This window comes from Emys orbicularis, chromosome 2 (assembly GCF_028017835.1).
Source record: "Emys orbicularis isolate rEmyOrb1 chromosome 2, rEmyOrb1.hap1, whole genome shotgun sequence".
Classification (NCBI taxonomy): Eukaryota; Metazoa; Chordata; order Testudines; family Emydidae; genus Emys; species Emys orbicularis.
Window position 1 is genome coordinate 248,776,214 of NC_088684.1, and position 17,457 is coordinate 248,793,670.

The 17,457-nt window shown below is 44.8% G+C and overlaps 1 protein-coding gene across 1 annotated transcript in view; it reads left to right on the forward strand.

Annotated features, from left to right (window-relative positions):
* The window catches only part of COL28A1 (collagen type XXVIII alpha 1 chain), a 141,510-nt gene that overhangs the window by 26,441 nt on the left and 97,612 nt on the right, over window positions 1–17,457 (forward strand). The window contains exon 10 of the mRNA XM_065398455.1: window positions 1,050–1,103. Coding sequence (XP_065254527.1) covers window positions 1,050–1,103 — 54 coding nt within the window. The remainder of the gene's footprint in view (window positions 1–1,049; window positions 1,104–17,457) is intronic.

Here is a 17,457-nt window from a genome sequence, read left to right on the forward strand (position 1 = left end):
AGACTTCCAGGCTTGGGCTGGAGCCCAAGTTCTGGGACTCTCTCACCCCACAGGGTCTTAGAGCCTGGGCTACACGGCAAGCCCGGAAGTCTACACAGCAATGAAACAGCCCCACGAGCCCATCAGCTGACACGGGCCAGCCACAAGTTTTCCTTTGTTGTGTAGACATACCTATAGACAGACACAAAGACCTGGTGATCAGCTCTGCTGCTGGGAGCTGCAATGAAGTGCACTGCACAACCCCATTATGGGCAACCTGCCAAGTGGTCCTGGGACTCCTAGTAGCTGACTATGGAGATAGAGATCTACTTTGGGTGTCAAGGAGAGTTTTAAGGGCTAAATGAATAGGATGTATAACAGTCAGTTCCACATTTTTGCTGTTTCTCACAGTAACTCATCAACCTGCACCCAGCAGCCTGACCACCCATTTGCGATATGGACACACTCATACCCCACGCCTTTGTGTAAGTGCTGCAGACTGGGTACTTACATACCACTCACAGAGGTCAGAGGATTGTTTTCTTTGTGTCTGAGAACACAATTGTGGCCACAGTAACAACTAGTTCTAAAAGTATCTTGCAGAATGCAATGTTTTTCAGAAAATCAAAATAAACCACAACTCAACAGTAGATAGCTGGCCTCACAGAAGTGGTTTCTTTACAGACTTGAATAGAGAGAGAGAGAGAGAGAGAGAGAAGGTGGTGGTTTAGTGAACTTGCTGGGGAAGGGAATTCCAGGCATAGGGGGCAGTATGGAAGTATCACAGAGTCCGGAGCTGGAGAAAGAGGAACAAGAAGCTCCAAATTAAATACATGCAAATTATATGTAGAAGTAAAATATTCTTTCTGCAAGAGCTGGTTATTATTATTAATGTGTATTATGGTAGCACCTCGAGGCCAGGGCTCTGTTGTGCTAGCCACTGTACAAATGTATAACAAAGACCGCTCTAGCCCCAAAGATATTTTACTGTATTGTGTTCAAGACAACATTCAAAAGAAACTTATGTATCTTTGAAGAAAACTAATTCTATGGTATTTATCTTGGTATAGGGAATCAGTGGACCTCCAGGCGAACCAGGTCCAAAAGGTATTCAAGGAAATAAGGTAAGATATAGGACTGTCTGTGTGGAATATGGAGTGTGTGCAAGATAAGCTCTAGCAGAGTGCTAGATTAGTTTTATCACTGTGATGTCATGATTTTCTTGACAGTGGTCATCAGGGTAGTAAATCTTAGCGTTTCTGACAAGGCTCTCTGGTTCTAAATTCGTTCAGGCAGTTTGCTACAAAATTACTTTTTAGGCTGAAATATTTTGTGCTTGAATATTGTTGAAGGTGTTTGATATGTTTCTGTTTAGCTGTTAGGAAATATTCAGATGTGAAAGATCTCTTAACAAGAGTTGAGTATTTATGTAATGCTTTGTGTTCCGAGGACTGAAAAATGGAATTAAAAAATATTAGACAAGGATTTGGTCCTGAATGAATACCAAGGCCTTTGACATATTTAAGATAGATTGTTCAAAATAATAAGTAGTTGTAACCAGAGCTAGTTAGAATTAATTGGCCCAAGTATCTGAGGAATGTAGGCATTCTTCCCGTTCACAAATTATTAGCAAATTGATTTATGCAAATATATTTGTTCTACTCATAAAATTTCCATTATCTTCAATGAGTGTTGTACAGTTAAATCCTCAAACATCTCTTTCAAAATATAGGGGTTGAGGTTAACACCTGCAAGTTATCCATTTTACAGCAGAACTATGGGTAGCCTAAAGAATGAAATACCATTTTTAGGTTCCATTAGAATTGCATGTACAATTTGGGATATATTCATGTTTTGTTCCTGAGGCAACAAGTCCAGTTGAAGACACAAAGGAACAGTTTTATATGTGGAAAATATTTATGATATAAATTATATTGGAATCTTGGTCTGATAATTTTTTTCCTTTCCTGACAAATGCTTTTCTTGTTCTTTTTTGTCCATCTTTCATGCAAAACACAATTAAGGAAGCCCCTAGTGGATTATTTCAGCAGGAAAAAAAAAAGGGTTCTGAAAGAAACTATTCATGCATGTGGCGAAATAGCCATGTCTCTACTAATCCTGATTTAAGCTTTGCAAAAGTTAGAAGTCTTGGCTTCTTTCTGTAATTTCACATTGACAATGCATGGACCGTATTACCAGCTAATCTTATTGTATATTGCATTTACTTTTTCTGAACTGTATTGGTGCTTTCCTCTTAGTTTATATATTCCATTCTAGTGAGCACGGCAGATTTAGGGTTCATCTACTGCAGCTGGGAGCTTGCTTTCCAGTGGAAGTAGACAAACTTTGCTCAAGTTTGTGAGCTAAAAATAGCAGTGTAGCCAGGGATAGCATGGGTGGTGGCTCAGGCCACCTGACTAAGTACCCAGGGGTCTGAGTGGATTTATACTCAGGCAGGTAGCCCGAGTTGCCAACCATGCAACCACTGGCTACATTGCAATTGTTTGTGTGCTAGCTTGGGCACAGCCAGATTTTGGTGAAGTCTGGTGGGAGGGCAGTACAACTGTGGACTTTAGTATGAGTACCAGGAATGACCACACATACCAGCAACTGACAAAGAAGCTGGCAGCTTTCCAGATTTACTGGACTGGTGAACAGTGCAGGGAGAGGATTAAGCAGCTCAAGAGCGAGTACCAGAAAACCAGAGACCAGAACCGTGCCTTTGGCAACTCACTTACATCATGCCCCTTTTAGGATGAGTTTGACTGGTTGTTGGGCACTGTGCCAAGCACAGAGCCATTGACCCTGTTGCCCTCAGAATTGACTGATGGGAACTAGCAGCAGGTGCCACGTGAGCAGGGGTGAAAGTAACTTAAAGGACTTACCAGTATGCTGAAGTCCTGAGCAGGGGACAGGGCCTCAACCGGAAAGGGTGTGGTCTCAACAGGAAGAAGCAGGGCCTTTAGAGTCCCAGGGCCTTTAGAGTCCCAGGCCCTTTAAAACGAGATTTAAAGGGCCCTGGGCTCTGGCTGCGGTAGTGGCGGCTGGGAGCCCCGGGCCCTGTAAATCACTGCCAGAGCTACCAGCTGCAGAGGTGGCTGGGAGCCCTGGAGCTCGGGGCTCCGGCCGCCGCTACCGCCCTGGGCACTTTAAATTGCCACCAGAGCCCCGCTGCCGGAGCCCTGGGGTAGCGGCGGCAGGACTCCGGTGGTGATTTAAAGGGCCAGGAACTCCCAGCCACCGCTACCGCAGTGGAGCCCCAGGCCCTTTAAATCACCGCCAGAGCCCCGGGGGTCCTGGCCACCTCGGCTACCCAGGGACTCCGGCAGCGGGGCTCTGGCGGCAATTTAAAGGGCCAGGGGCTCCAGCTGCTGCTGGGAGCCCCAGACCCTTTAAATTGCCTCCTGGGGAAGCCGGTCTGGTGTACTGGCTCTTGCCGGTATGCTGTACCAGGGCGTACCGGCTTACTTTCACCTCTGCACATGAGGACAGTGGAGTGACACTGTTGCTAAAACTGGTCCCAGAGGAGGCTTTGCAGCAAGAGCATCAGCAGCACATCCTGGGGCTGTACTCTGAGGAGCTGTTTGATGGCCCCTTCAGGAACAGCCCACCGCAAAGCCTGCAGCAGACACAGAAGGGACAGAAGCCACCCTTGAACCTGGTAAGTTTCTGTCTCCAATTTAATATTTATTAATACAGTAATGGGAGGGATTTCCACTCCATGAACCAATGCAAAAGTTATGAGAAGCCCTAGCTAGCTAGCAGTGTGTATCTGCTGATCATGACTGGTGTGGAGAAAGTAAATAAGGAAGTGTTATTTACTCCTTCTCATAGCACAAGAACTGGGATCACCAACTGAAATTAACAGGCAGCAGGTTTAAAACAAACAAAAGGAAGTATTTCTTCACACAACGCACAGTAAACCTGTGGAACTCTTTGCCAGAGGATGTTGTGAAGGCCAAGACTAACAGGGTTCAAAAAAAAACAAAAAAAACCACAAACTAGATAAATTAATGGAGGGGAGGGTAGGTCCATCAATGGCTATTAGCCAAGATGGGCAGGGATGGTGTCCCTAGCCTCTGTTTGCCAGAAGCTGGGAATGGGAGGCAGGGGATGGATCACTTGATGATTACCTGTTCTGTTCATTCCCTTGGAAGCACCTGGCATTGGCCACTGTTGGAAGTCAGGATACTGGGCTAGATGGACCTTTGGCCATTCTTATGTTCTTAATGGTGGATTATATGCCGCTCTTGACTTGGCTCCCCCACCCTACCCCACCAGGAAATGCAACAGTAAAAATGCCTTGGAAATGAAGTTTTACTGGAAAGGCATACATTTTTGCTAGGGCATTCCTGTTTCTTAAAAATAATAATGTACATAGCCATGGCTGTAAGTGTGCCAGTCTGTAACCACTCAACGGTTTAACAAGCTACCTGCAAACAGTTAACTGTATGGAAATGTGTTCTATTTACAAATTTAGTCCACTTCAGTTAAAGGAAGTCCATGCAGTACATAGATGACAAAATCATTTGTGCCAAGTATGACGGATTTGAAATTTTGTCCAGAAATGGGGAAGGAGGGTAAGGAGGAAGGCTGTGGAGTTCTGTGTGTTTGCATGCAACCATAAAAGGCTAAGCTATGTGGAAGCTAATGCATCAACCTTCATGAATTCTGACCCAATCCCGGGTGCTGATAGCTGCAAACTTTTCCTGAAGCAGGAACTCCAGAGAGGCAGTCACATTTCAGGGAAGGGTATATTTTCAAGAACCAACTCAGTAGCTGACCAGCCTATTCCACTTAAAGATGTGCTGTTCAGTCAATACTTCTGTTGCATATGCTGCAGGTTTCCCATCAGCAGCTTGGAATGACATCTCCCTTTGCCAATTGGACACCACAAGAACTGTTGTGGCCTCCAAAATGTGGAAGGCCTAAAATGATAGAAAAAGCTTTTGTAGCAAGGCCACTGGCTGCCCTCTTACCCCACCCCAAACCCAAGTAGTTATTCAATTTTTAGAAAACAAAAAGAAGCTTAGAATTTTTATCTTACCATCGTCTCTGCATTTCTTTCACTGCGATTAACCAGACTGCTTCCGTGGAGCTTCTTGGTCTGATATATCCATGATAGGTTAACATAGGGGTATAGATTCTTTTACAGGACCATGATACATTTCATACAAAGTATGCCTTGTGAGGTATAGCGTACTCTATTTATAAGAATCACTGATATAAGAATCAACCGATCAAAACCACAGGGACAAAATTATTCCTATACTAACCTATACCCTGGTTGTAAGAATCAACCACTTATAAAAATCAAATAATCCGAGATGGATGTGATTCTTATAAAAGGAGTGCACTTTATCATTTGAAAACTCACAATTTGCTGATCATTATTGTCATGGTAAAATGTGTGGCAACATTGAATGTAAAGTTATAAGATTCTATGGTATGATATTACTAAGACATGTTCCAAATCTGGAGAGCAGTCACAAACCAGTTCCTTAGAGACAAAAGGCAAACTGACGCTTTGGCCAGTTGTCAGCTAAATCAAATGGACTATCATCTGGTTAAGTGGTCATTCTTTAGCAGGAAAAAGAGTATGGGTGAAAAATCTACATCTTGATAAAGAAATAGGTTGGGGTTCCTGTCCATGCAGACTGTCTGTCTCCTGAACCTCAGCTAGAGATGATTCTCAAAGAAGAGAAAAAACTATAAGAAGGGAGAGCAAATGCCCCAAATGATTCCTCCCTTTATAGCTACCCATGGCATCAACAATACTTGAAGAACAAAGGAAGCAGCATTGACTGGGTGAGGGATCCTGACTGAAGGGAATTCAGCCATAAGACAGCTGGAATATCTGGTGAGAGAGATGTTGCTCTGAATTCATTTAGCTTGTTAAGTTAGGCATTAGTTGCATTTTATTTTTATTTTCTTGTAACCAATTATGACTTTTATGCCTCATTACGTGTAGACACTTGCAATCTAGCTTTCTGTAGTTAATAAACTTTTTTTTTTTTTTTATCTAAACCAATGTGTTTGGGAAACTCCGTTTGGGATAACAGGATTTGTGCATATAATTTTCTATTAATAAAATGACAGACTTTATATGAGCTTGTATTGTCCTGGAGAAAGCTGGGCAGTACAAGATGTACATTGCTGGGGGAAAGTCTGGGACTGGGAATTTGCTGATGTTACTCTGCAGTGTAATTCAAGAGTGGCTGGCAACAGCACTCATACAGTATAACTGGGAATAACTTACATGCTGGAGGCACTGTGTGAATTGCTGTACCTAACTGTTGTGGCAAGGCACCTCCTCTGTCCTGCCAGGCTTAGCACTTCCTCCTCTGGTGGTGGGGGGGGGGGCGGGGCCTGGATTAAATCAGCTCCACTCTGGACAGTGTTTGTCTTCCCACTCTGGGTTTATCAATATTTTCAAGGTAGGCCTTCAGGCAGGCCCCGGGAGTGCTCCTCCTCCAAACAAATTCACAAACACAAAATAAAGGGGAATACCTTTTCCTACCCCTCGCTGGGGGGGTGTTGTCCTGTTATTGGCCCTGGGCTGCCAGTCCTTCCCCTAAACCCGCATTCAGTATGGTTGTTTCCTCTGAAGGGAGGAGAGCAGCCTCTCAGTGGAGAAGCCTCTCTCTCTGCTGTCACTATCCCTATAGCAGCTTGTCTCCTCCTCCTCTCTCAGAGGATAGGTTTTTAAAGGTGTCAGGTAGCCCTTAATTGGACTCAGGTCAGATAAGGACACCTGAGGTAGTTCCTTTTCAGTAGAGTTTATAGGGAAAAGGGCCTTTATCATTCTAGGGCTAATATACCTGCCTTCAACCAATCTCTTGCAAGCCCAGAACTCAATAGGACCATTCTCTTGCAAGGCTTGGAGGGCATCAGAGGCGTAGCGAACACCCTCCGTACCCTCCGACCGGAGGGGGCCCTGCAAGGAAGGGGGCCCCTAAAAGTGGCAAAATAAATACCGCATTCCAGTTTCTGCATTGTAAGGGGCCCCGCCCGGACATATGTTCGGAGGGGGCCACCGTTCGGAGGGGGCCACGTTCTTTGTTGCTACGGCCCTGGAGGGCATGGTGGCTGAACAGCTGCTGAGATGGACAGGAATGCTGCGGGGAAGGGTATTTGTGCTCAACCAACTAGTCCCGTCCATGCTCTGGCACCAACTCAACACCCTGAGCCTGCCCCTGGGTACCCTGGCCCACCTCCAGAAGTTAGTTCTGGAGTTCTTATGGCCAGGACTGCACTGGGTCTCTGCAGGGGTCTTGAGTCTCCCCCTGGAGAAGGGAGGACAGGGCATGATTTGCCTTCGCACTCAGGTCCATGTCTTCCGCCTCCAGGCCCTGCAGAGGCTCCTTTATGGTGCAGGTAGTCTGGCATGGAGAGTACTGGCGCACGCCTTCCTGCGCCACTTCCGAGGGCTCCGGTACGACCGGCAGCTCTTTTATCTCGATCCGAGAGGTCTTCCGCGAGACCTCTCCGGGCTGCCGGTCTTCTACCAGGACCTCCTCCGGACCTGGAAACTGTTCTCAGCGACCAGGTTAGTGGCGGCCACCGGGGGGGCAGATCTCCTCGCGGAGCCCCTGCTACACAACCCCCAGCTTCGTGTGCAGGTGGCGGAGTCCCCCGCGGTGCGCCAGAGGTTGGTCCTGGCAGAAGTCACGAGAGTCGGAGACCTCCTGGACTACGACCGGGGAGTCTGGCTGGATCCCCTGACGCTCGCTCGGCGCATGGGGCTCTCCAGGCCTTGTACTCCCCGGCGCATACTTCAGGAGGTGAGGGCCGCTTTGCCGCCCGCTGCTCGGGTCTACCTCAACCAGGTCCTGCGCGAGGGCACGCCCCGCCCACCCTCCACCCCTGGTCCTCCGGACCTTTTTATTGGGCCCCTGCCCCGTGGACCCAACCGGCCTCCCCGCCCCTTCTCCGTGAGCCGGCTGCACGACTTGCAGCCGGTTCGTTTCCTGACCACGCCAAGGAAACATCTATACACGCTCGTGCTCCACACTCTTCACTTCCTCACCCTCGTGTCCCGCCCCGATACGAAGTGGCGGGACCTCCTTCCACCTGTCGAGGGTGAGAAGCCCCGGTGGGCCAGCCTCTATTCCACCCTGGTCCCAAGGCCCGCCGGGGATGTCAGTTGGCGGCTCCTTCATGGGGCCGTGAGCACGGGCGTGTACTTGGCGCGGTTTACCCCTGTCCCTGACAGCTGTCCTTTCTGCAGCGTGAGGGAGACCCTGGCTCACGTTTACTTAGAGTGTGCCAGGTTGCAGCCCCTACACCGGCTCCTCACCGACATTCTGTTGCGTTTTTGGTTACACTTTTCCCCTCACCTTCTCATTTATGCACTCCCTATCCGTGGCCCCACAAAGTCACGGGACCTCCTGGTCAACTTCCTCTTGGCTCTGGCTAAACAGGCCATCTATAAAACCAGGGAGCGGAGGTTGGCCGATGGAGGTTCCTGTGACTGTGGGGCCTGTTTCCGATCCTCTGTCCGTTCACGTATCCGGGCAGAGTTCCTCTGGGCGGCGTCCACTGGCTCCCTTGCCACCTTTGAGGAGCAATGGGCGCTGTCCGGGGTTCTCTGCTCGGTGTCCCCGTCAGGTTCCCTTCTTTTGACCCTTTAATCGCACTCCTGTCCCTGTTTTTACATTAGTTGTCCCCCGTCATCATTTGGGTTTTAGGTCCTGTGGGTCCTCCTCTTAGGCTGGGGGGAGGATCCTTTAGCAGTGGGCGGGCTTTGCCCGCCCACTTCCCGGAACCCAATAGGTACACAAATGTATAGTGACTGAACAGTACCTGTATGAGTGGAGAGGACTGGTCAGCTACCACAGTAGCTCTGAAAAATATGCCCTTCCCTGAAATGTGACTGCCTCTCTGGAGTTCCTGCTTCAGGAAAAGTTTGCAGCTATTAGTAAGCCTATGTTTTAGTCATGAGTATTTTTAGTAAAATTCATGGACAGGTCACGGGCAGTAAACAAAATTTTCATGGCCCGTTACCTGTCGATGACTTGTACGATATACCCCTGACTAAATCTTGGGAGAGAAGGGGGCAAGAACCTAGGGGGCACCACTGGTGTTCTTGGAGGGCAGCCCAGGTGCTCTGGGGGGACAGCCCAGGACTCCCGCTGGTGCTGGGGGGACAGGGTGGGGGGGTTGGCGAGACTGGCAGGCTCCCTACCCGGCAGCTCCTGGAAGCGGCAACATGCCCCTGCGGCCCCCGGGCGGAGTCGTGGTCAGACGGCTCCATGCGCTGCCTCCACCTTGAGCGCTGGTGCAGGTGGAGGCATGGTGGCCCGAGACTGCTCCAGCAATGGCTGGTGTGGCTGGCCCAGGGGCTGCCTGAGCTGCTCAGGTGGCCCCCGGGCCAGCCACACCAGCTGCTGCAGAAGTCACGGAGGTCCTGGAAAGTCACGGAATCCGTGACTTCCATGACAAACTCAGAGACTTAGCTACTAGCACCTGAGATGGGGTCAGAATTTATGAGGGAATCAACAGGATACTGTGTTAGCTTCCACATGGCTTACCTGTGTGCAAACATAAGTCCACAGCCTTCCTCCTCCTCGACCCCAGCACATTGAGACAAAAATTCAAACCCAATCATACTTGGCACAAATGATTTTGTCACCTATTGACAGCATGGCCTACCTCTAACTGAAGTGGACTAGATTTGTAATTGGAACACATTTCTACCTCCCCCCAGCCCTACACAGTTCACCATTTCCAGGTGGCTCGATAGACTTTTGAGTGGTTACAGAGAGGCATACTTACAGGCATGGCAATGTAAGGTTATTATTTTTAAGAAGCAGGAAAGGCTCTAGCAAAAAATTTGTCTTTCAAGGCATTCTTTGCTGTTTCCATTACCCGGTCACCATTTTCAACTCCATGTGGTGGTGGGAATGAGGAAGGGGCAGGAACCAAGATGCCTTGATACAATCTGCCATTAGTGGATACATGTTGCTAGCCAGGGCTTCTCATGACTTTTGCATTGGTTCTAGGGTGACCAGACAGCAAGTGTAAAAAATAGGGATGGGGTGGGGGGGGGTAATAGGCACCTATATATGACAAAGGTCCGAATATCGGGATTGTCCCTATAAAATCTGGACATCTGGTCACCCTAATTGGTTCACAGAGCAGAAATCCCTCCCATTACTGTACTAACAAACCTTATAATGGATCCAGACATGTACTGGGCTCAAAAGTGGCTTCTGTATCTGCTGCAAGCTCTGCAGTGGACTATTGCTCGCGAGTGCATCAAACAGGTCCTGTGAGTATGGACCCAGAATTTGCTGCTGCTGCTCCTGTTCCAAAGCCTGCTCTGAGACCAGTTTCAGCAGAGTGACTTCATGGTCCTCACACAGTGCCAGCTGCTGGCTCCCACCAGTCCCATACTGGATTCTGGGGCCAGCAGGACATCATCCTGGCTGACCAGGTCATCCTGCACCACTGTTGGCTCCATGCTGCAGTGACATATAAAACAGGCATGATGTCAGTGAGTTGCCCAAGGTGTGATTCTCGTTCCTGGTTTTCCCATACTTGTTCTTGAGCTGCTTAATCCTCTCCCTGCACTGGTCATCAGTCCAGTAAATTTGCAACACTGCCACTCATCTTGCTATTTGTTGGTATGTGTGATAATTCCTGATACTCTTAATAAAGTCCGCAGTTGTGCTGGCCTCACACCAGAGATTCACCAAAAATCGGGCTGTGCTCCCATGACCATGAAGCAGCATGCTTTGCAAAAGGCTTGTTTTGTTTGGTCTCCATTGCAAACACAGAAGGCTCTCTGCTGGTGTATTTGCAGTTCGGTCATCAGAACACAATGGAAGGGTTAATGCTGACTTACTGAGCTGCTGCTGTATGCTGGGCGGGCATGCTTCTGTTTTCATTGGAGTCAATGGGAGTTTGTTGGGATAGAGAGAACAAAGGAAACTGGCCCATGAGATTGTGAGATACTTTTGGCAGACTCCCAGGACCCAAAGTCAGGGGGCTGCATTTGCACTTCAAAGCCATATGGCTTGAACCCTGGGTCACAGCTTGACTTGGGCTAGACCACTGGTCCCCAGCCTTTTTGTGGCCAATAGCATATTCATATTTGCAGAAGAGTGTGGCGGGCGCCAACAATTTTTCAAGGCTTATTTTGCATTTGTACATTAAATAATACGAAAAACATATTACATAATATATGAATCCATAAGATAAAAAAGGTAATTTTACATGTAAAAGGTATTAATTAAATTATTCGGCAATTACTCTTTCACCTTACCATGTGAATTTGCTCTTTTTTATCTACCTGTACGAAAAATTAAGAAGTTTTTACAAAATAAATATCATAAACAGTTTTCATCTTATTTATTTAAAAAAAGTAAAACATAGATGAACTGCTGGTCCAAATGTATTTATTATTCTTACTTTAACACAGATAGCCAGTTATGGTTAATTAAAAAATATTCTTTGTATTGTTACTTGTATCTGGATTTCAATAAACAAACAAACAAATATGAAAAAAAGTTAAACACAAGTTAATCATACATGCTCATCAGCACTTAATGGAAAATAGGTATCATTAATTCACATGTTTTTTCTAATAAAGTCAGTGTGATTTTTGGCACTGCATTTCTTCAGCCAATTTTTCGTAGTTGGGAGAGTAGGATGATATTCCCGTTCGTAAGCAATCGTCAAGATGGGCATCTGTAAGCCGAGATCTGTATTTTGATTTTATGATGTTCATTGTTGAAAACAGAACTTCGCATTGATAAGTGGAACTGAAATAAGATTTTATTTTGTATGCTACATTTTTAAGGCAGGAAACTTTTTTCAGTCAACCAGATTCCAAAAGTTTTCATCTGTTGCGCAGGATTTTAGAACAATATCATTTTGAAGGTCCAAAATCTCCAGTTCCACGTCTTCTGTTCTTACTTGAATGAGACTCGCAATTGATGTAGCCATTTCTGTTACCGCTATTTGGCAAGTAAAAGGATTCACAAGAAAGGCAACTACAGGCTCAATGATGGTGAACTGTTGAAATCTTTTTTCAAATTGTTCCAGAAGTGTTTGAATGTGGATAACAAATGGTGATGGGTTAAAATCACTGTCACATACCATTTTATTCTTACTTGGGAAATGTACGAGAGACTTCGTCTTCATATGTGACATCCACAAGATCAGTTTTGCTTTGAACGATTTTACAGAACCTATCATTTGAGCCACATGTTTGTCTTTTCCCCGGAGCTCAAGATTTAAAATGATCAAGTTGTCAGTGATGTCGGCAAGAAAAGCCAAGTCCATTAACCAGCTGGAGTCTTCTAGTTGCTCGAAGTTCTGATTTGTGGACTTAAGAAATTCTTTGATCTCTTCAATTAGGCTTTAAAAATGTGCAAGAACTTTACCTTTGCTCAGTCATCGTACTTCTGTGTGCAAGATAAGATCAGATTGTTTATCATCAACATCTTCCAACAGGGCCTTAAAAAGTCGGTGTTGCAAAGGTTTCTCTCAAATAGAGTTAATTATTTTAATAACGACAATCATGATGTGTTGAAAAGAAAGAACTTTGACGCACAAAGCTTCTTGGTGGATAATGCAATGATAAAACATAAAGTTCGGAAAGGATTCATTCTTCTTGCAGAATGCAATTAATCCATTGGCGCTGCCCATCATTGCTGGTGCCCCATCAATGGTGATCACAGACAGCTTGTGTAGTGGCATACTAATTGATGTTGTGTATGATTTGAATAAATTATAGATGTCCTCACCCTTTGTTTGCCCTTTCACAGGCAATACTGTTAGTAACTCTTCTTTTACGGTGAAGTCACTAAATACCATCCTCACCATAACTGCCAACTGCGCTGTATCCGATATATCTGTCAACTCATCGAACTGCAGTGAAAACCAGTCACATATTTCCAAGTCATCCTTTAGCTGAGTTTGCATGTCGCTTGAAATTGCATGTATCCTCCTCGTAACTGTGTTGTCTGATAACTGCAAGCCTTGTATTGCCGACAAAATCTCACGCTTGTTAGAAAATCCTGAAACAGACAATCAGCACCAGTCAAAAATGCTTCCTTCAACAATTCACCGTCTTGAAAGGGTTTTTTCTTCTTTGCGAGCAGATGAGCAATTTTAAAGGGAGCAATAGTAGCACTTTTAGACTTTACCACTTGTCTAGTGAAAACAGATTGCTGGGCAGATAGAAGAAAATTAATCAATTCAAATCAAACCTTCCTCAACTCAGATTTAAGTGGATGGCTAATGTCAAAAGAGCCGTGATTAGTTTGGAAATGGCGTTCGACATTATGTTTTTTCGGCACTGCAACAGCACCACCGCACAATAAGCAAACACATTTCCCTTTATTTTCAATAAAACAATAGGATTCTTCCCACTCTGCGTTGAAATAATACGTACGTTGTCTTTTATTTGAACCACTCATTTTGGGGCAAAATATTAAAAAAATAATAAATCGCAAAGCACGAGAAAACAGCAGTATCAGTGCAGTGAAAGAATACTCACATAATTATGGAAACACGGGTCACTGACATCCCACTGCGTGCGCAGGCGCAAGCAGAAAAAAAAAGAGCAGCGATACACGAGTGATGAGAGGTTGGAATCAACAGCACGCGCATGAGACAGCCTACATCTGCACTACCATGATGCTACTAAGCCTAGTAAGTTGTTCCGGCGAATGAAAATGAGACCAGTTTGCGCTGGGCAGTGCAGAGAGAAGCCGAGAGAACATCTGTCCCCGGCAGGCGCGGGGCCGCGGCACTACTTTTCACACCTTGTCACTAGGCGGGCGCACATACGTCCCTGGATCTTGGGTCACTTGATCTTGGGTCCGAGCCCTAGTTTCATGTGTTTTGTGCGTTGACGGAAGGGGGATTAGCCTTGAGCCTGTGTCTAAGCCCAGGCTTACATTGCAGACATACCCTTAGAGTTCTAAATCAAGCCAAGCATAGTGCAAGCAGGTAGTGTGTAATCTACTGCATGCAGCAAAGCAAAGGCAGTTAAATCCTGACATGAGGAGCTTGCTTTTCCATTGCATGTAAAGCTAGGCTAATACAGCAGAAAAGTATTGACAAATATTTTCATGTAAACATGCCAGTTCACTTCGCTGGTGTTCACAGACCCATTTGTTTGCTTCTTTGCAAACATTTGGTTGAGTGAGATTCTGTTTGAAAATTTTTGGCAGAAAACAAAATTTGTCATTGTAACAGCACAAAAATATTCACAAGAGTATTCACATCAGATATGCTCGAGGCCATTTTGAAAGTCTTGTATTGTTATTATTTAATTTTTAGAGATGAACAGTTATAAATGTTTTTGGATAATTCACAAACAGAAAAGTATGCTTTTTTTAAAAAGCAAAAAATAACATTTACTTCCTGCAGCCATGAGAGAAAATTGTTCACTGTGAATAGTTTCCCTAACTTTAATGCTGGTAAATTCCACAGATGTAGCAACATTTTGGATTAAGAGTCAATCCCTACTAATAATAGTAAACACAAAACTTTATTAACAAATATTTAAGGTTGAAAGGGGATATCAATGATAACTACCTAGTACCAAAAAATGTATTAGAATTATGTTATGAAAACTATATCTCAAATTCCTCCAAAAGTGTGAAAACTTGGAAATGAATTGTTAAGGGATGCTGCTACTTCACTCATACATGTTGTAAATTCCTTCTTTACTTACTTTCATGCAAGCTGTATCTCCCCAGGCAATCTTAATTTCAAGTCTCCTTGAAATTTAACTAAATACATGTAAAATTAAGAAGAACATACAACTATACCCCTTTAAAATGAAACTGCGTTTTTCAAATGTGCTATAATTAGCATAGTAGAGTGTATATTCTACAGTGATACATGTTACTTACAGTGATTTTAAAAAGTACATGGAAGATTACAATAAATATAGCTTCATTTGACATCAGGAAGTTAAATATCTTTCTTGTAGTGTGCACAAGCTTTAGTATTCTTAAAAAGTAAAGAAACACTTTATACTGGCATTACATTGAATTTAGTGAGCATAGTTCTCATATTAAATAATGAATTGTTTGGAAAAAGCTAAGAGGAGAAACAGCAATTATTGTTGAGAATGTGCCAGACCTAAAACAATAGAATTTTAATGCCCAGTAATATTAAACCCAGATCAAATGGTATTTTCGTTACCATTATCCTATTTAGTTTTTAACTCAATTGAAAGAAGATCTCAGCAAGAGAAAAGAAAGGGAACTCAAATGGATGCATGAAAGAGAGACAATAACTCAAAAGATTTGGGAAGTGAAATTTTGTTTACACTTCCACAAAAAATTATGTAATATCCAGGCTTTGATAATTTTGGTAATTTGCACACTACCTAAAATCCTAAAACGATAAATCCACCATGTACTCCAAATACCCTTAGATTTCATGTTCTGTGGAAAAGAAATAGCAATGTCAATACATACTAACTGTGATAATAGCTGCTGAAAAGCTGGTTAAAATCCAGTGGTCACTTGAAGAAAAAACTATGTTTTACATGATTAAGAAACATCTCTGGGCACTATTTGAGCTCAGTGGGACTCCCATCTGCAGTCAGCACCGCCATCATGCACCCACACTTATGTAAGCACACACACAGCTAGAACATATGGATACTTGAGAAAGAACAAGTGCATTGGTTTAGGAAATATGCCACAGGGTCACCATCTTTTGAAAGTTCTATTACAAATTGCTGGAAGTGGATGCAAAACAGGGTGTCTCTTTGGAAGGCAGAAAACTAAGTTTGTAGAACACTTCCTAACAACAGAGTTAATCTCAGCTGAAAGGTGAGTCAATCTTGTCTAGTAGTCACAGCTGGGCTGATGTCCACAAGTCAAGGACAGCCACAAAGCATCAGTCAGCAAGCAGGGATTAGAATAATTGCTAGAGCCAGGATCAATAGGTAAGAGTCAGGGCAGTCTCTGACCAGGGTTGGAGACCAGAGATCAGAGATTCTTACTTAGAATCAGGAGGCAAGAGGCAGGGTCAGAGATTGGAGATCAGAAAGCAAGGTGAAGTCTGGCACCACAGCAACCCAGCAGTCTACATAGTTATCCAGACCACTTCCTGGACCACCCTCCAGGGTTAAATAGTCAGCATGGGCCAATCAGAAGGCTGTAGGCTGCTGTTGCTCTGGTCCCTTTGGGTAATACGCCCTGCCGTGCCTAATCTCCACAGTGCTCCTTGGCAGCCACTTTGCATGACCTCCTGGTGGCAATCTGGGAACATCAGCTGTCCCAGGTGTTGCAGATGTGGGTTCTTGTCACCTGGGAGGCATAGCACAGCTGCTGTAAGGCAAGGATGGCTCTATGCCACATTTTTGCCTTCCCCATTCCTGGGGCTGGCTAGAAGCTAAACTAATCCATGATGCAAATTAGGTCCTGATCCAAAGCCCACTGAAGTGAAACATTTCCATTGACTTCAGTGGGCTTTGGATCAGGCCCACACAATAGCCACAAAGCTGGTCTAATTTATGCTGGTTGGGTTAGTTCTCTTTTTATCAGCCAGGGATTGCCGGAGCCTGGTGCACTCTGGCTCAGACACTCCCTACTTGGTGGGGAAGAATGAATGGTGTTATGCTGGCTCAGTTGGCTTTTTCCATCAGGAGAATCCTTTTGGTTTATGGCAACTTTAAGTCCTCTTTGTCTTGTTGGGGCAACACAAGAACTGGCCCAGAATTTGTAATTGCAAATATTCATGCTGGAACTCTGTTTCTGAGGGTTATGGTCCTCCATTCAGTGACTATAAACATGCTCTGAGACCTGTGCATGCTGTGCTCTGTGTGCATTCGAAACAGCTAGAATGCTGAGTATTGAGTACTCACAAGAAGCTATTTGCAAACAAGGTCAAGAGCTATATGGAGAAATCATTTGGTGAATACTTTTGAATAACTAATATTCAAGGAAATGGGCAGCTGTTTGTGGCAATTCATGAACAAGAAAGAGGAAACAGTTCTGTAATAAATTATATTCATTACAAATTAAATAGATGCATGCAGAACTGCCAGTTCTGCTCTAGGAGAAGATTTTACAAAGGTGTCTCAATAAAAAGATTTCCCTCCTCAACACACACACACACACACTCTTCCTGTAAGGGCCTGATACTTTGGCTGCTTCACATCGCCTGCATTACTGTACTAAGCACCTCACAATCTTTTTAATGTCGTGTTTCATCCCTGCGAAGTTGGGAGGTAGTATTATCGCCGATTGTACAGATGGGAAACTGAGAGCTAAAGGCCTTGTCCAAGATTGCATAGGAAATCTGTGTAGGAGCAGGGAACTGAATGTGGGTATCTCAAGTCCCAGGTTAGTATCTTAACCCTTGGACCCTCCTTCCTCTCAGCTTTATACCAGCAGCAGTCCTAAACTGTCAGCCAAAGCCACAGGAGGTTTTTTCTTTGTAGGGAATCTTTGGGTGGTACTGAGCCATATTATTGGCTATTGTGCCACACCAACG